Here is a 21,547-nt window from a genome sequence, read left to right as displayed (position 1 = left end):
ACTAGTGTCAGTGTCATTATTTTACGTAGAATGTGGGCCTAGGGTCCATTACTTTACATTGGAGACTTTTAGGTCCGACCCACCTGTGCACTGCTGAGAGCACAAAAGGTCCTTGTGGGGGAGGTGTAGATGGATTCCGGAGCACCTCAACACCGCTTCTAGGGGGGGCAGCGACCAAGGCACTGAGGACATACACGCCGCAATAAGGCAAGGGGAAAGGCTCCCAACTGGTGAGGACAACAGCGTCAATCATTAATATCCCTGCAGCCACCCCCTTTAGGTAGCCAGCTTACAGCACCAACTGGCCAAGAACATTCAGCAGTTGCCGACATTGGCCCTTCCTCCCTTCAGTGTGGCTGTGTACCTAGTATGCCATGCGTTGCGGAAGGTAAAGAGATGCACTGGGCAAAATCATCCCCATATCTCGCCGCTGCAACCTGATTGCGGCGGACTAGAAACAGCACACGCTGAGCTGGGCGAGAGATGAGCCCTGTCTTTTGAAAAAGGGGAAAGCCAAGACAGGCATGGAGAGTGCAGTGCACACCCTGGTGGCCACAGGGAGCAAAGGAGACTGCTTCCTTGAGCAACATTGCAGTACTGGCTGTCGCTTGCAGAGAAGTGAAGGGAAGACATGGGCCAAGCAGTGGGAGCACCGCACCATGCACACAGCCATTAGTCATCACCGCTGCAGGAAGGAAAGGAGTCTGTTTGCCTCCCATGCCAACATCGCATCACTGGCCGTTGCTCGCTCGAAGAGATTGTACAAGCGTTAAGAGGCCCGATTAACTGCTAAGTTACCCTGTGACTCTGAAGCCAGGAGAAGGAGGACTGCCACTGTTCCTCACTGGAGAAGGTCAACGTCGGTCTGCTCTGATTTGCGGGATGAAAGGAGAGTGATGTGTCATCCTCTCCCAGCTGTGAAGCCATTGGAGCCAAGTGGGAACAAAACTTGAGGCTAGTGCAGAGAAGCATCGTTCACCCCTGGTGGTCAACTGTTGCCAACACGAGAAGGAGTCTAAACACACAGCAGCAACTTGGAAGGGCAATACAAAATATGGAAAAAGAAAGTCTGTCCCTGCCGAGCACCAAGGAGTCCTGCTAACACGCCCAGCAGAGTTGTGAAATACCTGACATCCAGTGAATACCACTACTGATCAGAGATTCAAGAGACAAGATTTGAAATACGGCCAAGAAGTGCATAGCCAAAAACAAACCTGCAAACGAGACCAGTGGAGCAGCAGCAACGCCACCTAACCATGGATAGACATCAGTGGCCGTCTCCAGAAACTACTAGAAAGGGTCTGCCACCCGGGAAGGTAAAAATGGTCTATCGCCCCAGAAAGAGAGGCCCTGCCCAGCACTGCAACAAGAGCACTGCCAGAGTGCACACAGACATTGGTTGGCTGCATGCCATTGATGCCGTGCCATCAAGTCACCACAGTACCAGACGGTCCCTGCCGTCTTAGCCACAAACTGGTCATACACCCATGGCTCCTTAGCTGAGGAGGGATTGGAGGACTCGAACAGCAAAACGGAGGAGATTCTCCATCTCTACCTCCACACAACAGAGTAGTAGAAGCATCCCAGGAAAAAACTCTGATCATGAGGTGCAACCCACCAAGTGCCATCTAGTAAAGAGTCTAAGAACCCCAGAGACACCACATTGTTTGCCCTATCCTGCTAGATTGACACAACCGTGATAAGGAAATGTCCAAGGAAAGTGAGGCCGGACCAAAAGGTGGACTGAAGTACACAATGCTGAGACTGTGCTGCAGACACTAGGACTACAATGTCCTGCAACCTCAAGACACACCATGCAAGACCCGATCAACCATACCTGATGCCAGCGACGCCTCAAGACGCAAGTCTTGCACCCCCAGAGAAAGTGGGTAAGAACCACAGCTCCCTCCTGCCCACGTAAGGTCGTGGAAGAGGGAGTTATGTGCCCCATTGTACCCAAATATAGGCCTAGGTAGCTGCAGAACCTTTTACCTACATTTGTCCTACCCTGCTCTACATAAGCGTTCTGGCGTTGACCTTTTACCAAGTTATGTGCCATATAAATGTTGTGTGGTTTTCTTCAAAAACTAGCCTAATTTATTATGCATGAGGATCCCTGCCTAGGACATACGCAGCAGGATTACAATCTTCTGTATAATAACTCTGCACAAAAGTCACCACTATCGTCATCCTTGAACGACAGGCCCACAGTACCATTATACAACTAGATTGAACCTCTCAGGGTACAAAAGAACCACATCTTCACTGGGCAACCAGAGGAGAAGCTTCCATGCTGATACAAGACTCTGAAGTCCCTGCACGCAGAAACTCCAGCACGCAGCGGTCTGAAATCCTTTCCGGGGCTGCCGTGCTTCTCCTGTGCTGAAGGAAAACAAGCGTGGCAGCCGTTAGTAGGTTGCTGCCAAGTGTGTGATGCGGCGCCTTTGGAGGCGGCCTGACTATGCTCGGATTCGGCCTGCAGTAGCGCCGTTTGGTCCCTGCTTGTATTCCCATTCGCTTTCTCACTCTTCTCTGGGACCTGGTGAACCATCGAGCAACGGGCAAGCAACAAGCTATCGGCTCGAGAACTGCGGTGGGAAGCGGAAACTAAATCGGCAGCAGCAGCGTTGGGCAGGTGAGTTCCCACAGAGCCAAAAGAGTGCGGCTGCCATTAGCAGCGGCCACTAAGTGCGAGGCCGGGAGTCTGCGGTAGCGACCCAACTAGGTTGGGTACGGCTTGCTGCTCACCAGTGTGCCCTGCTCCATGCTCTCCTCCCTTGGTCCTGCCCCACAATCTGCCAACCCAATCCAACCGGCTCTGAGGTTTTGCTCCCCCCTGCAGGAAGACACGGAGCTGCTGATTGATCGAATAGGCCGAGTAGGTGCTAAACAGTACAGGGGGAAGGGTCACACCATTCAAGCCATTTTTTGTGCCCACTCTGTGCCTGCTCCCAGACCCTCAAACCACTCGCCTGCCAGTCTGCAGCCCCCTACCGAGAGTTGGAGCAAGAACTTTTATCTGGTAAAAAGGTCAACCGAGGGATCAGGGGCCGGGGGGTGGCTTAGTAGAGACCACATCTGCAACGGAGAGCAGAGCCCACGGAAGCGACTCCTTGTTATCCTCACAGCGCACCTGTACGCTTCACCTTGCCCATCTGTCTTACAACTCCATCCACAGGCCTCCCAGACTGCAAAGCGATCAGGGCCACTAGTAAGCTCAAAACAAAGAGGGCAAACAATTTGGTGTGGCGCACATAGACCCGTAATCCTCAAACCCGAGGGGGGGCTTCCAGAATGATCTCCACCATCAGGTCTGGAAGGAACAGGGGCCAACCCATGGCGCCACCTCGCAAAAATAAATGCAACGGGAACACCAGGCCAATCATAACAAACCCGGCAACTCCATCTGAGGACCCAGTGGGTATCTCTAGCAGCTACCCGGACCGCTTGTAGACAAGAGCTCACCTGGGGGGGGGCCTTCAACATATCTCTTCCAACCAAAAATCTATTCAAATTCTCAGAGACGCAACCGCCTCTATATTCTCTTCCAGCAGTAAAATTCAAGACCTTCAAGATCCGCTTCTCCCTATACAACCAACTAACAAACCTGCTGTGGCACAAGCCAGTGCGGAAACTCCAGCGGACCAACCGGTGGTCACCCCACAACTTAAAAAACGCAGCCATATCGATCCACAAATAAGAGTGTAGGAAGTGGAAGTGGTGGGAGCGAGTCAACTTTCCAATCCCGGCCGCCCACGCCTCCCCCTCCTTGTCTTCTAGGCAGCCGACATTCGGGCTAGCCCCCCCGGCTCAGACCCAAACAAGCAATAGCGGAGACGGGCAGCACCCCAAGTATCCATCACCTTGGGAACCACAGCAAATGGCTCAGATATGTACAATGAAACTCAAGAAGCACAACTAGTGCTAGCGGCAGCAGGATCTGATAGTAAGGGGACAAGTTCAGCGCATGATGCCATAAATGAATCTCAACTGAATCTATCATCTGCACGATACCCCCTAAATCCCTCTCAAGACCAGCCCTCACAGTTAAAAGCCATCAAGGCTGCGAAGGCCCTCTTGGAAACAGTGGTGGGAGGAGCAGCAGAGACCTCAAAAGTGACCCCAGAAGGGACCCAGGAATCCATGGGTGGTGGGTACGACGCCCTCTCTTACCTAGGATCCCAGGAGTGGGCCTATTTAGTCGCCTCCTACACCGTGGACACTCCGGAAAAACTGCCAACGCTTATGGCCAGTACCGGTACAAACAAGGCAGAGATCACAAAGCGGCAAAAAACACATCAACTTTACGCTGTAGCCCCTCAAGCCTCTCCTTGGACTCAACAAGCCAAGTCGAAAACCAAGCACCCAACACATGGCATACTCTACTAAACACTATGCAAAGAACTGTTGACGTGCTACATTATCAGTCCGACAAAATGGACCTGCAATTGACATTACTTGACACCCTGGCTTTCTTTGTAGAGGGGATAGACAAAAAACTGGGGCAATTAAACTTACTAATCAGCAGAGCACAACAGGAGGCCAAATTGAACTGCAGCTGCGGCCCCATCATTGACAAACTGTTGTCACTTCCCTCAATTGTATCTACACTTCTAGGGGGCTTGCCAAAGGGACACAATCATGAAAAGGACACCACGAATCAAGATAAAGCAGTGCCCAAGGGACTATTTAAAAAGGATCTTGCAGTTAAAAACACAACCATCTCAAACCAAGTGAGCTGCCCAGGGGGCAGCCTGGGCTCTGGGACACAGCCACAAAAGTAACAAACTACAGCTCAAAGCGCTAAGCAACGTCGTCAACTTCGGAGAAAAGTCCGCAATAAAACAACATTCCCGAGTCACACAGCAGTATAGCCCCTCTTTGTCACAAAAATACAACCACAGAAGATAACTACATATATTACAGCACACGATCCAACAGTTCATGAAACAATAAGTCAGCCAAAGGATGTGGTACAAGTGGCAACAGCTCCACTCGGGGCTGACTCGGCGGTACCAGGCTGCCTAACTGGCACTCCAGTTACCAGAAAAAACGCAGTCACACAGAATCAGGAAAACGGCATCAACTGCCAACTCTTATTATTAAAGACGAAGGGGGGACCCCTCCCACGCAGGGACCCAATCGGGCGCAGGCACCAACAGAAACCCTGACCGTACACAGGGGCAACCCATGGCATAAGGTAACTCCAAATTCACTTCCATCACAACTACAGCGCCACCATCATAATACAATTACCACGGCAAATGGCCTCACAAAGCACAGTACCGCCCATGTTCATATTCCAGTTTCAAGGGTAGTGAAACGTGAAAACGCTGACGACAATAAAGCCCAAAGGGAGGTGCAAGGAGCACTGCACGGGTCAATAATAACGACAACCGGGCACCCAGGCCTTCCTTTATTGCAACATCCAAATAGAAGTATAGACCTCCGCACAGAAGCCTCTCTAAGTCCCAGGCGTTGAGAAACCCCAAAACTCGACAACTGCAGCGGACTAACCCAGCAGCACCTTTGTACCTTTGGGGGGAAAACGCCCAGGGCAACACTCACTTAGAGCACCTCCAGCCCAACAATCAACAAACTCTACTATCACACTTATCACTCCAGAGAATGACTAGAAAGCTCTTTGGGACACCCTGAACAAAGGGAATATTATCAAACTGTTAGGTGCCATACCAACATTAAGAGGCATCAATACAACCGATCTTCTATCGATAGAATTTATAAAGTCAGATAAGGCTCTGGGCCGGAAACCACCAAAGCCACATGGGGCTCAATCCAAATAGCAAATTAAATCTTGGAAGAATGGGAAACATTTAAATCATGGGGCATACAAACCTCCTTGCATTACAATATAGGACATCCCCTCCCACTACTCACCACCAAACAACAAGGAACCAACAGCAACAGAGAAAAAACATCCTCTGTGCTCAGGGGAGCTCGAGGGGGTCACACCATAGGGAGCAGGCGTTGAGCATACAAACAGGCATCAGCTACCATCATCCCACTATCCCTGCATATCCCCAGATTCTTAGAACTATCAACACAGTCAGACTGTCACAATGACAAACCAACCCATAAAATAACCGGGAAAACCACGATAAAACAACCCTGAGCCTATGCTCATGGAACATCAATGGGCTTAATAGTAAGGTAGCCAATGTTGAATTTCTTGCATATCTGAAAACCTTTGATATTCCCTTCTTGCAGGACATATGGTAAGTGGACCCATTCCAACTACAGGGGTACATCTGTTTCCACACCCCAGCACTGAGGAAATCCAAATACGGCTGCCTGTCAGGGCGTCTAGCCACCTACATTACCATTACAAAAATTGACAGCGCGTAGGAATTTCCATCCTCTTTATCATCTGTAAACACTGTCAAGATTCACCTAAACCTTAGCGGCTCTAAGGAGGAGGTGCTATTGATTAATACATACATAAACCCGAAACGGAAAAAACCCTAATTGAACACTTGTTTCAATCCATGAGTTTGCACAGCACTTCCAACCTCCTGCTTTCTTGTGATCTAAACCAACAAATCTTACACACATCATCAAATGACATACAGGTCCAGTCCTTTTATTGGAACATAGCAGCTCAAACCAAAAGCAACACCCCCCCCTCCCCCCCGCCCCCCCCCCCCCAGCCGCCTCATATTACACGGAATTCGCAAACTCCACCATAGCCTACACTCTAGTTTGTCTCTCATTTTTACAACATGTAACAGGCTTCTGCCTAGGAGACAAAGGGACAGTGACCATCGGCCCCAGGAAGTTTCAATTCAAGCTCTTTCGCACAAACTGACACCTACTCTTGTTGGTAGGCACGCATGCCATACCATAAATTTGAAAAGAATCAAGTCGTCTCTAGCAAACTCCAGGGGGTGGGTGCTCCTGGCAGCGAAATCACAGCCATACAAGCTTAATTACCCTACCGATACCCCTACTAGTATATGGGAATATTTCACGGCATCGCTTGCAAATTCCTTCTCAACCGTAGGCAGATATGCCTCTCCCAATGATCGCAGGGAGGGCCATGCGCACACACTGGACTGACTTGAAACTACTTAAAAAATCTGTAAACAAACTTTTAAGATCATTGAGTCTCTGCCCTGGAGACCAGAATCTAAACCACCAACTTCATAAAAGAAAGGCCAAAATTAAAAAAACTCAAGTGGGACATCAATAGGTCCAACGAAAACGAATTCTGGGCAAAACTCTACCATGACTCTAAAGCAATCAATAGCGCGTGTTTCTGGTGTACCATCAATAAAATCCTACAACCGGCACGTTAAGGCTTAACATCACACATCACAGAGAACTCATGGACAACCTTTCTAGAATCCCACTTCAATCAACAAACACCTGGATCACAAGCAATTCCGGATAACCAACTAACTCCTTCCACTCAAACTGCAAAGAATACAGTGGAAGATGACAACGGAACCAATGCTGTTTTGATTAAAAAGCAAATTTCAAAAGGGAGGAAAGAAGGACCACCGGGGCCAAACTGGATTTCATTAGCTGTTTTCAAACTAGACCCGGTATATTGGTCAGAAACACTGGCCCCCCTTTTCTGTACTGTCAGGCAGTCCGGATTCCTACCCGCATCATGGAAAGGCCCCATTATCTCACCGATTGTGACAAAACCTCACCCAAAAACTATCGTCTGATTTGCTCTATTAGACGTAGAGGCAAAATAGTTTACCGGCATCTTGCTCACAGAGCTACAGGACTGGGCAAAAGAGAATGAAATAATCCCCCCCCCTACCAAACCGGGTTCTGCAAAGACACTGGTACAACAACTAACATACTAACTATGTCATTACTTACCGATGAGGCGAATCTATCCAAACAAACACTTCACTTGTCTTTATCGATTTCAAGGCTGCCTTCGATAACGTCAATTGAGCAATACTGTGGAGGAAACTGGCACTATGGGGAATCCCTCCATCGCTTTTGAACCTCCTGATACATCTTCACACCAACACATGGATACAGGTTAATTTAGGCAATGGCTCCCGTCTCTCGAGGCGTATACCAACCACCAAAGGACTCAAACAGAGATGCGTGCTTGCACCAACTCTGTTTAACCTATATACAGCAGACCTGGCATCAGCCCTCAGCACCTGCAACGCTCACGCCCCACGACTTGGCGGCAAAGCCATCTCCAGTATTTCATACGAGGATGTTATTTTGGCAAGCCATACTCAAGTTGATCTACAACGGTTACTCAATAAGATGCACATATTTGCAGTTGAAAATAACCTAGAAGTAAACATCAACAAAACAAAAACCCTGAGAATCAATGGCAAACGATGGTCCCACTCCTGGTCTTTGGGGGAAAAAAAGCAACTGTGTACACCTCCGTGTACAAATACCTAGGGATGATCATCGGCATGGGTGGCTAATTCACCAACCAACTTGAGGCTATCAAGAGGAAAGGGATGGCGATAGCGACAACACTAAGGCAACTTAAAACAAAACTTACTGGGCCTATTATTTCCCCTCTGCTCCGGGTCGCGCAAGCTAAAATACAACCCTCGATTACTTACGGCAGCGAAGCCCTGTGGGGCAAACACGCAAAACTGCTGGAAATCACCCTAGCCAAAGCATATAGAGACATGTTAAACCTCCCCTCTTACGTTTCACCTGCACAGATTCGATTCGACTTTGGCCTAACCAAACAACTTTTTGCAAGGCAATGTTCCTATATCAAGTGTTGGCATAAAATTAAGAACTCTCCCAGGAATACACTGAACCATCAGCTCTGGCAAGAACTGTGCAGCACATCCACCTCGCCGGCTATAAAATATTTGGAGGAGTCACTGGCCATCACTAGATTAGTCGACTTATGGGAAACCCAAACTACCCACTTGCACTTCAAGCAAGCAGTAAACAAGGTCATCAAGAAGCTCTGTCTTGCTGAAGACAAAACTGCCTTTGCCCGTAGGAGCCACGCCTGGATGACATTGAGCGGCTACAAACTACTTGAGCCACAGGCATATTTTAAACTGGTGTACTCAAGCAAGACCAAAGACCAATTTTTAAAATACAGGCTAGGAATCCTGCCAGGCATACCGCACCTTCCACCCTAGCAGAGAGAGAACCATGGAAATTCATGCAGGCTATGTGGGAATGGAATTGAGGATGTAGAACACCTAATATGCTCCTGCACCAAATTAGGAGGAAAGGGTAGGTCTACTAAAAGCGCATTTCAACTAATTAGGGATTCGAACTTGGAGACAGACTGTGATTGCTTGCTTCGACCCGCAGCTAAATGGGAAGTTAGTAAAGTTCCTGTTATTAGCAGCATCTAAGCAAGGATCAGTGGCACTCCGAGCAATTGCAAAAACTACATAGGGTTTTAGCCTACATAACTAATCTGTGAGTACAGATATTGGACTGTCTCCAGCACAACCCGAACAAGGGCATCTCTTATACCGGAGACTTTTTAGTTTTTAGAAACACATTTCGACCTGTTTTAATATATATGACTTTTTTACCAATGTGTATTTTTGGTTTGAACTAATCATAGACAATAAAAATGTACTTACTAGATAGGGTCCGCATAGTAGGAGTACTCATGATTACTGCCATGTAGCGATATGCCTGCATATATTTATTGTTTTACCACCATGGTAGAATTCTACCTTTTATTTACTCTGTCGGTGCTTGTAACCTTATATATCTGTTTCTGTCTAATGATTGTCGCACCAAACAGGTTTTATACTAGACTGACGCTGGTTCAATAAATGCTTATTGAAAACGTTTTGTTTACTCTGTGTATCTCTCTGAGACTAAGTGAGCATGATTTACTGAGCGAAAGGTACTGCATTGTTTCATCGATCCCTGTCATGTTCAATATTTGCCAGAAACGATTTGCCCCTTGATAAGGTTAGGGAGATTATAATGGCACTGTGAGCTAGCATGTCTAAAGACTAACATATCCTTTGGGGGTGTCTGGACTCCAATCCCTTAGTTTATTTTGTCTAAACGCTCAGATCCTAAGAATTATTAGGAACTACACGACAAGGCAACACCCCGGAGTAGGAGCTCGAAAAAGGTCCCTGAGGAGGGAATGTGCGATACATGGCATAATGCACATGGATCCAGAGAAGAGGCCCAGGCAGGTGAACATCCTTGAGGCAGAGGGCCATTCATACATATCTACCCACGGAGTGGAAGCTCCAAGAAGTTCCCTGAAGAAGGAACACATGGCATATACCCCACTCAAGAAGAGGAGAACAGGTTCTGCAACTGTCCTATGCATCACCAAACCGGATCTCAACACCTGAGAACAGGGGTCAGAATACAAAGACTATCAACCACTGAGAGGCTCTATTGGCCAGCCCTGAAGAAGGTGCATGCCGCTGCACCCAGAAGGAGAAGAGACTTAAATGACTTGTAGTCTCACCCGCATAGCTTCAAAGATAGTGCATGCCACTGCACCCAGAAGAAGAGACGCTAGCAACGAGAAGTGCCAACTGCATCATTGAAAAGAAGGTGCAGCCAAAGCACCAAGGTGAAAGAAGAAGAGGAATTTTAAGTGCGACCTACAGTTTCCCACTGGAAAATTGGACGACTGATCAAGCCACGAAGGAGAGAAGATCAAGAGTGGCCAGGCCCTATAGGCACGCCAGAGAAGCATCTGGCCCCTGACGGTGCACATCTATCTAAATGATTAGCCACTAAGTTGAAACAAGGACGGACTGGCGACAACACATCTGGGGAACCGGGATTAAGCTGCAAACATGCACAAACAGTCTGTGCACCAAGCCCAGCGGGAGTAAGCTGCATGCATGTACAAATGGATTCTCTGCCCTAAGCCCAGTGTGAGAAACGCGAGAGTAAATCACAAGCATGCCATACCAAATATCTGTCCCAGGCTTCCCAGCATAGCCATCCAAACATTTTAACCGGCGACTCAGCAACCCAGAGTAGCCAGGCTGAAGGATACAAGTGCCCTTACAAAGAAAGAACGTGAGCACAAGACCATCACCACTCCAAGTTTTCAACAACACAAGAAGAATTTCTGCAGCCATCAACCATCAAGGCAAGTCGTCCAGGTTCAGCAATCGAATAGCAAACCCATTATGCAAGCCCCTGTCTAGTGCATCATCTCTATCATTCATTGAGCGTGGAACAACCAGAGTGGCGTCTGACACTGCTGCTATACCAACAGGCACGAAGCACTAGTGACACTCTGAAGAATCAGTCACCAGCAACTACTTGCTCACCCTGTCTGCAACCTGATTCCCGGTGGTAGAGCATGTCTTGACCAGGACCGATCTACCCTGTGGTCACTCAAGCAACTAGGCAGTAGCTCCTCAGCGGTCTTGCATTGTCCCAGATGTGACCACAAGCAGTTCATGGCAACCCAACTAAGGGGCCTCCACATGCGCAAGGGATGGACTTGAAATGGTCCCACTGACAAATGCCAGGAGCTAGTGGGACCTAAGAGCCAAGACTTCATCAGATTGCAGCATGCCAAGACAGTTTTGAAGGAGTCCAGCAACACCACCAGTGCAAGCCTCACAATAGATTCTGACAACCCTCCTGATGCACCCTTATTTTCTTTAACCAACTATGAAACATCTGGAGCATCAGCGGAATGGAGCAGCTCAATGGACATAACTTAAGCCACCCTGGTGGCAGAAAATTTTGGATGTCATTGAAGCAGTGTTGTTAATGCTGTCAAAGATAGTAGTTCTTTGGACCCAGAGGGCACTGCGAAAGATTATATAATAATAATCAAACATATTCATCACTTTAACTTAAATACATTTTTATGCTTTTTTAATTTCAAGTCATTAAAATTACTATTTTCTGGTCACTAATACACAGACCACTCCTGTAGTCTGCCTCGCTCTATATTGTGCACATCAATTTGCTGCACTTAATTTGTTCATGCATACAATAAATCATTTCTGAAAATACAATCGTTACAAAACAAGATTGCCCAATGCATGTGCACTCTGGGTCCAAAGAGCTAATATGTTTGGAAGTATTGACAGTTATTGTAAATGTATGACCGACAACATACACACCCGGAGTAGCACGCCTGTGCTTTAGAGTTGAGTAAAGAAATAACATTAAGCGCACAATAATCCGCAAAAGGTATTATAGCAGTGTTGTCATGTCTCACACAGGTTAAAGTATGAATATGAGAAGTGATGTCCGGTTGCAGCGAACATCATCCATCCATGTGTCGACTGCTGTCCTGCTGAGTGACTCTAGAGAATAATGGACTATGTGATATTTGTTTTGTTTTTGTTTACACAAGTGGACTCGACTTTTCTTTTGGCTTTTGGAAGCGATATAGTGTTCTGCTGGACACGTCACGCAGCTACCCCTCCCAAGAGACTGTGCTAACACCCACCCCACATAGGCATCACCAGTCTGATAACCCCACTAATATAAGGGCTGGGCACACGGACTCTGGGCTAATTATGTACCCAGTGCATTAGTGTTCATGCCGTTATTTTACGTACCATGTGGGCATAGGACCCGCCACTTTACACATGGCATCCCTTCCAAGCGGTAATTGGAAATGTCTGTGGTGTGAAGGACATCACCCAGGGTAGGGGTGCTCCCACTTCATGCCCTGGACCTTACCATCCACCTGTACAGTGTTGACTTAGACCCCAGTCCTTATCTTCAGGGCAGACTGTCCAGCCAGTGACATTTGGCAGCACCTTCCATTCAGCTCAAGGTTCCAACTCACGGTCGCAGATGTAAGTGCAAGGGGGCTTGCCCAACACCTGCCTTACATGATCACTAAAGGCAGGAGGCCATGAGTAGTCCCACTGTTTTCACTGATCACCATGGTTTGGTCCAAGCACACAATCTTTGGCCTGCAAGTCAGTTCACATAGGAACCTAGCAACCGACCCCAGACACATGACCGAAAGGCAGTCCCAGACTACTGTCCGAAAGCCCAGTTCCAGGCCCCAATAACATGTTTAGATGTGAGCCCACTGAACCCATGACCTCTTAGTTCCCAAGGTTATGCCTTTTGAGGTGACCTTCATTGTTCTTCCAGGGCCGGCCTGTGTACCCAGAATGACAGGATCCAGCGGACATACACCCCGGCTCCCAGCTCACAGGAACCAGCCTCCCATCCTGGTGAAATAATTTCTCCCTGAGGGGGTTCTCCGTTGATATTCATAAGCACTGAATAGTCCTGCCTACATGCGGGGATCCTGGAGCACTTCTTTACAATGCATCTTCTATAGTGTAGATCTTCACTTTTCTTAGTAAGGCCTGGAGAAGTACTTAAGGTATTAAATGTTTTGCAGCCTATAAATGAGGCTATATTGGCAAATTGCTTTAATTTTCATTTAAAACGGGTAAATATATACTTAAAGAACCTGGAAAGATTAGCTGGAATTGCATTATTTGTCTTTACAAATCTCATTCACAAACCATTTTTAAAGGAAAAAGATTAAGAAAAATGACCATGTAGACTTATAGGGTGCTACTCTGCAGATATGAAAGGAGAGTCTGTACCTTCAAGGGCTCACAACCCTCCAGTATCCCATCATGCCCAATAGGTGGCACTTACCACAGTTCTTTTTTCCGATCCTGCTGACAGGATCTTGGAGAACTGAGCTTGGTTTTTTGGCTTTTTGCTTCAAAAATTTCTCTCAGGAATTTTTTGACAACTATTTCATTCGACGGTTTTTAACATTTCCAATGTTTTTCGCCATTTTCTGACAGGGAAGTTTTTTCCTGAGTCAAATAAAATATCATCTTTATTTGACAAATGCCCTGCCTGCTGAAGAAAAAAATGCAAAATCAGATCCTCATGATGTCTGTGGCATCTGCCGCCCTGACAGCCACATCTCTGACATATTTCCCCACTGCAGGACCTTCTCCAGGCTTAACCAGAAGGACAGGGAACCCAGAAGAGTGATGCAGGCAGCAGGAAGTGCCATCCGAAGGTGGGACATAGTGAGAGCGATCAGAGAGTCAGTCCTCTATAATGGCTCTTCCACGAGAACTCCAGGAGAATGAGATCCAAAAAGAGAGACCCTCTTCAAAAACAACGTTGTTCGACGTCGAGGACATCGAGACAAGGTAAAGTGCCTATGTGCTCGCCGTCGAGCTGGGTCGATGTAGAAAAGGAGACTTCTTTTGATGTTGAGACATATGAGGTCACGGTCAAAGGATTGCATGACGTTGAGAGACAGGAGACGTTCGATGTCAAAGTCTGCCGATGTCGAGACATGGTGGAAAATCGACGTTGAGAAGTCTGTCGATATCGAGACATTCCAGACCTGTGGAAAGAGTCAGGAAGTCGAGACCAAGATGATTACCATCTGCCTCTAACCCAGAATACTCTAGGGCATACTCAACATAGTTTCCCATCCTACTTCCAGAATCCTCCTACACCAGCACCTTCCACGCCTCTTCCACCTACTTTGCCTCGGCCTCTTCCCCCAAACAGAGACACCTTTGGAAGTGCCTTCTCCAATGAGGCATCTTGCTGCCCCTCGGAATTCAATATCTCCTCTCTCCAAATCTCACCATAGATCAAGAACACCTTCAAGACCTCATCATTGGTCTCTGCATGCCTCATCAAGACGCTCTATTCGTCCCACTCATAACTATTGTCGTTCTAGGTGCAGATCTAGATAAAGGTAACGATCAAGTCTCATATTATTTTATGCTACCTCTTCCTCCAGTACTGGAATATATTCACTGACACTGATGGATTCTCCCCAGCCATGGGTCACTCCCGTTGATGACATCAACACCATCCAAGAGGTGCTTGTCAGAGGGGCAGCAAAACTGAACTTTGTTACCTGACCCATCTACATCATTGATGATCTTTGAAAACTCTTCACCACTGTGCTGCAAGAAGACCCCTCCTACTCCTAGTTTCGGGTTTATTGAAGTCAGTAATGGAAGTGTTCCTTGCTGCAGCCAAATCCACACCGTCTAGACTTCAGAAAAAACCTATGTCTCCATAGTAGGTCCTGCAATCAGATCCTCCCCCTGATTCAGTGGGTATCCTACCTGCAAAGAAAGTACTTTCTACTATTCCTTCATCCACTTTTACACCAGGCAAGTAGAGTAAGAAGCTGGATTCAGTGGGATGCAAGATACATGGAACAGCTGCCATCACCATGAAAGCAGCAAATGCATCTGTCCTGCTAGGCAAATGTGACAGAGCCTTATAGGACTCATTGCAGCAGTTTGTTGAAGACCTACCAAGAGATCACAGAGAGAATTGCAAGCTGTTTGTTTCCTGAAGAGTCTTGATGCTATCTTTATTTCTTTAACATAAACCACTACATCAAGAAAATCTATTTCCCTCTCATTTGTCTGATTAGTTAACTGTAGATTAAGCTAATTGTTGTTGAGATGCTGTAGTAGTGTGTCTAATTGTGGCATTGCCGGCCCAGATTACAAAAATGTCATCTATGTAGCATCCCCAGTAAATGATGCGTTTGATGACTTCTGGTGGGCTGGCTGCCCATAGATGTTGTTAAAAAATGCCCATATACAGGTTCCTATATAATGGGGAAAATTTCCAACCCATAGCTTGTCTGTACCAATTTCCATGATGTAGGAAAACATTGTTCTCCAAAATGAAACGTGTCAAATCCAGTAACATCTCTGTATGTTCAAAGAGTGTGGCATCCTTCTGAGATAGAGTAGATGCCAGGGATTGTATCCCTTCCTCCAAGGGTTCACTAGTGTATAAAGAACAGACATCCAGTGTAACAAATGTAAAGTCCTCCACCCACTCTATATCCTCAAGTTTGTTAAGGAGATCACTGGTATCCCTCAATTATGAGTATTCTGCATAAGGAAGGGCTCTTTTTACTGCACTTTATGGTTCCTTATAATGCATGTGGCTTGGCCAAAGCACATGATCTCTGGTCGGGTTTTTTACTGACATTGCTTTCTTCTGATGCACTTTCAGACACTTTTCACAACCGTTTCCATAACTACAAATAATGATTAAGCACCATTAGAGGCTTATCCTATACTCTACATCGTATATCTTTGCTAAGTTTTTTTCTGTTTCTCAATATCGGTTTATTATTATTGTACAGCCTTGAAAAAGTCAGTGTGTGATGAAACATGTGTCTGCTGTCATCAGTGTATTGAAAACTGGATGGCTGTAACCTGTACATCAGTGTATTGAAAACTCAATGGTTATGACTTGTGGAAGAAGATTTTAATTGATAACAATTGAACTACACTTTTTTCTATGCCAAAGAAAATGTCTTGCTTTAAAGACAAATCCCGATTGGGTGGATTTTACTTGCTCTGTTTATACTCTAAGTGGAGTGCTGTGATATTTCTTTTTGTATATTGGCACATGGAGTCCTTGGTCTCATGTGCACTTACACTTTTAGTAGTAGGGTGTGGAACTGTTAAACAACGCTGTAAATGTAAGGCTCTTTACCTGGCCTACAAGGCGCTACATGGACTGGAGCCGGATCATTTTAGAGAGAGAATCAAATGGTACATCCCAGCCAGGACACTACACTCTGGCTCCGCAATGAATTTGATCCTCCCCGCTCCCCTTTAGGAGAACCAACTGGGGAGGAAAGAGCTCCTTCAGGGCCACAGCAGTGCTCTGGAACAGTCTCCCAATGGCACTGAAAGTTGCACCCTCTCTACTCACTTTCAGAAATGCCCTAAAGACCTGACTGTTCCCCCAGGAGACTTAAGGCCACCTGGCCCAAGCTAAACATGATGAGGTCATCAAATACAGCAACTTTTTCAGGTCCTATAGCGCCGATGCGTCTAACGGCATGAGCTGCGCTTTACAAATTATATGAATAAATAACTACCTCTTAAGCACCATCTCTTTGACTAATGCATCGTACATACTCTGCATTTACTCTTATGCCCACTAAATTGTATATCTTAAATACAAGGTGTGATTTCTTTCCACTACTACCAGCTATTTTTTCATAAGAAACCATTCCATATCACAGAGCAGACCGCCACTCAATCATTGTTGAATGGCCCGGCCCTTCAGGCAGAGCCCCGCATTCCCAGTCTAGAACCCCTCTCCAGGTTGCAACAACACCCCTCGGCACGGGCTACCAGTCTCGACACGTGGTCTCGACACGTGGTCCCTCTGTCCGGGGTGGGGGGGGGGGGCTCTGGTGTTTAAGCAATTCCGGGTCTTGAGACCCCAAGCACACAAGCTGCCAGTCTAGGGTTGTAGCGCGCACCCGGGTGGGGGAACAGGATTTATAAGGCATGAAATGGCAGGTCGCACTCTTGCCTCCACCCAACCATGCTACTCTCACCCCCTTGCCTCCACCCGACCATGCTACTCTCACCCCCTGGGCCATGACGTTCTGCCTCACGTCCCTGAGCGGAAGGGCTAGGCCTCTCTGCCAAGGGGAACGGGAAAAAAAACTTCTTGCCCACCATCGGCTCCTGGGCTGCAGCATAGTCCAAAATGCATTCCATCCTTGAGTCAGAGAAATATCTGATATGCGGCGCTCCGGAGTGGAGCTCACAGAGTTGCAACCACTATCTTAAGCAGCCAGGCCATGCCCTTCAGTACTTATGTTTTAAGTCCTTTAAGTTCTTGTTATACTCTCATATTGCTTTTGCAAGGTTACTGCGAGACTTCCAACTCGAGAACTAGGAATAAACCAAACATATGAAAATACAAAATATCCAGTGAGGGACAAGTAGTTCCTTAGCAACTTTCAGGCACCCTTTTTTCTGTGGTTCTTTACATAGAGTTAGTACTATTTTGTGAAAAGCTGCTGGTAACCTAAGAATGGGTATTTATAATGTACATTGCTTATTATATCGAGCTACATATGTGAATTGAGATACACGTATTATAATTTTAAAAATAATTATCATTGTTAATAATAATAAACTAATTTGTATTTCAGGGGAGGCAAAAACTTGCTCGTTTCAATGCTCATGAATTTGCTACATTAGTTATAGACATTTTGAGTGATGCTAAGCGAAGACAGCAAGGAAATTCTATCAATGGTTCGAAAGGTAAAACAAATATGCATACTATTTTTTCTGATAAACCTTTTTTTTGATGTGGTAGTGTTGTCGACTTTGTGTTTGCTTGACTGGCCCTATAGAAAATCCTTTATTTATTACGCGTCTGCAACACTCCTTCTCATCAATGGTTCTCTTACAGAGTTTTCACAGGAAGCACTAATCTGTACCTCTTATCTGGGATTATATTACCTATGTTATAATAATTATAGATATTCCAAAATTGTGTCGAAATATTCTTGTTCGAGGCATATGAGCTGCAGATTGTACACTTAGCATAGGTCGCCATCTGGTGTTGGGCCCGGATGTTTGCAGTTTGTTTTTCTTCTTGGACCGTCTTTGGAAGTCACGAGTTTGGTGACTCCTCCTTCGGTCCGTACTGCGCATGGGCTTCGGCTCCATCCTCAGATTGTTTTTTTCCGCCATCGGGCTCGGATGTGATACTTCGTGCTCCGGCTTCGAACTTCTACGGTTCCAGCCTCGACGGAAAATCCTCGATTCTTCGAGTTCCTTCATCTTCATCTCTCGAAGCGGCACTTTTTCCATCCCGTACATCGACACCGGCCTTCGGGCCCTCCGCGACTCCGGTCCCGGCCGATGGAAAGGACTCCGTTTAAAAAGTGCCCAAAATGTGGGTCTAAATTTCCCCACACCGACCTCCATCAGGTGTGTAACCTTTGCCTCTCTCCGGAACACGAGGCTCGAGACTGCCCCGCCTGCAAGTCTTTTCGATCGAAGAAAACGATCCGAGATCGAAGGGCTCGACGCACCATGGCGCACTCATCCTCGACAGCTCCACCGGACATCTTCGGAGACGACGCCGAAGCTTCGGGGCAGACACACACCGAACTGGGAGAAGACATCGTCAGCGCTTCCGAGGCCGACGACTCAGACCTGGAGGACGTAACACCAGGACAGCGGGCCGTGAGTACAATGCCCCCTCCCAGCCCCGCACCGAAAACCAAAGAGACTCCGGTTACTCCCTCGCCTGCCGGCCTGGGCAAAACCAAAACCAAAGCCTCGATCACCCCACCTTCGGGCCCGGTGTCGAAGCACTCAAAGTCTCACGGCAGCTCGGGATCGAGCCAGCCGACGCCCGGTGCCGATAAACACCACTCGGCACCGAAGCCTGCAAAATCCAGCTCGACTCCGAAACCACCGGTGCCGAAGCCTGGACACTCGGCGCCGACCAAACACAAACAGAAATCGGTCGGCACCGACGCTCCGGCGCCGAAACAGCATTCGACGCCGAAACACACGGAGACCTCCAAAAAGCATGGCGTACACAGAACATCGAAACCTCCGGTTCCGAAATCGCCGGTGCCGACAAACGACTCGGCGCCATTGGCTCTGTTTACACCAGACCCTTTACAAAAGACTTTGTCCAGAGATCCAAAGACTGGCCTTTTGACTGTGATTACTAAGAAGCGTCGCCTTGAGGCTCCGGCTCCTCCTCCTCCACCCAAAAAGAGGGACTCAGCTACTTCTCCCCTTAGAGTACCCTCCCCACTGCCACCCCCCCTCCCACCACCACCCCCTCCACCTTTACCTCACTACGATCCGGCCCCATCCCCAGATCCGGATGACGGGGACCCGGACAATGACCCAGGGGACGCCCCAATGGATTCCACTCCACCAGGGACCCCAGATCCATGGGAGGATTATAATAACCCTGATGTACCCAATGTACCTCAAGACGACCTATACCCATCAAGGCCGTCTCCTCCAGAGGACTCTTTAGGGTTTCACCATTTAGTGCAGAGAGCAGCACACTACCATGGGGTGGACATGCACACTGAACCAGTGGAAGAAGACTTCCTACTGGATACATTTGATTTACAAGATCGTTCCACTGCTATTTTACCCATGCTTAAGGGTGTCACCAAGCACGCTACAGAGGTATTCAAAGACCCTGTCAGAGCCAGAGTACTAAACCCTAGAATAGAGAAGAAGTACAAGGCGGCACCCACAGACCCTGCATACATCAAGGGCCCTGCTCCTCTAGATTCCCTAGTTGTCTCCACAGCTAGAAAGCGGGCTAACTCCCAATCCTCAGGAGATGCCCCACCACCAGACAAGGAATCTAAACTTCTGGACGCGTCTGGTAAACGCACCGCCTACCAGGCTGCAAACATGTGGCGCATTGCAAATACACAAGCACTGCTTGCGCGATATGATAGAGCACACTATGATGAATTAGAGGCTCTTATGCAGCACCTTCCAGAGAAATACAAACGTCAAGCTCATGACCTGATACAGGAGGGCAAACTAATCACAAACACCTCCATTAAGTGTGCCCTCGATGCAGCAGACACTGCTTCTAGAGCCATAAACACCAGTGTCCTGCTTCGCCGCCATGCCTGGCTCAGGATATCAGGGTTCAAGCCTGAGGTCCAGACATCAATACTTAATCACACCTTTGACCAGCAAACACTCTTTGGCCCAAAGGTAGACGAAGCGCTCGAAAAAATGAAGAAAGATACAGACACAGCGAAGTCTATGGGAGCGCTCCAGACCCAAGCCTCTAAGCGTTCCTTTCGACGCTCGTCCTTTCGTGGCACAGGTAGAGGCTCCTCCACCGATAATGCCTCTACCTCCTACAAATCCCCTCCTCAAAATACCTTTTCAAAGGGCAACCAAAGAGGTGGTTACAGAGGCAACAACAATAAGGGCAGGGGCAAAACCAACAATACCCGTTCTGCCACCCCACCCGCACAATGACTCCCCTTCGCTCCCCCCAGACCATTCCACTCCGGTCGGGGGCAGACTACAAGATTTTATCCACGTATGGGAGTCCATAACATCGGACAAATGCCTCGAGCTAACATCTACCCCACCCAATATCCCACCAAGGCACCGTCCAATGTCCCAAGAGCATTCCACACTGCTCAAACAAGAGGTACTCTCGCTCCTCCAGAAACACGCCATAGAGCAGGTACCCGGCAATCAACGAAATCTAGGGGTCTACTCCCTATATTTCTTAATCCCAAAGAAAGACGAGACCCTCAGACCCATTCTGGATCTCCGGCCTCTAAATGCCTACATACATTCAGACCACTTTCACATGGTCACCTTACAACAAGTCCTCCCACTCCTCTGCCAGGGAGACTTTCTCACAACACTGGATCTGAAAGACGCGTACTTTCACATTCCAATACACCCCTCTCACAGAAAATACCTCAGGTTCGTGGTGGACGGGCAACATTACCAATTCAAGGTTCTCCCCTTCGGGGTCACCACTGCACCACGGGTGTTTACCAAATGCCTAGCAGTAGTAGCAGCACACCTCAGACGTCAACATATTCACGTCTTCCCTTACTTAGACGACTGGCTCATAAAAGCCGCGTCCTACCACCAATGCGTGCAACATACAAACAGCACCATCCAACTGCTTCATCAGCTAGGCTTCACGGTGAACTACCAAAAGTCCCACCTCATACCATCTCACACAAAGCAATATCTCGGGGCCACCATAGACACCTCAAAAGGTATTGCCTATCCAAACTCAGCCAGAA

At 47.6% G+C, this 21,547-nt stretch overlaps 1 protein-coding gene across 7 annotated transcripts in view; it reads left to right on the top strand.

The window, feature by feature from the left end:
- Positions 1-21,547, top strand: part of GIT2 (GIT ArfGAP 2) — a 668,976-nt gene that overhangs the window by 408,529 nt on the left and 238,900 nt on the right. For all 7 annotated transcript variants that reach the window (XM_085633297.1, XM_085633301.1, XM_085633299.1 and 4 more), the window contains exon 12: positions 17,912-18,023. In XM_085633297.1, coding sequence (XP_085489423.1) covers positions 17,912-18,023 — 112 coding nt within the window. The remainder of the gene's footprint in view (positions 1-17,911; positions 18,024-21,547) is intronic.

This window comes from Triturus cristatus, chromosome 11 (genome assembly GCF_964204655.1).
Source record: "Triturus cristatus chromosome 11, aTriCri1.1, whole genome shotgun sequence".
Taxonomy (NCBI): domain Eukaryota; kingdom Metazoa; phylum Chordata; class Amphibia; order Caudata; family Salamandridae; genus Triturus; species Triturus cristatus.
Note: the sequence above shows the minus strand (reverse complement) of the source record. Positions and strands in the feature narration are given on the sequence as shown.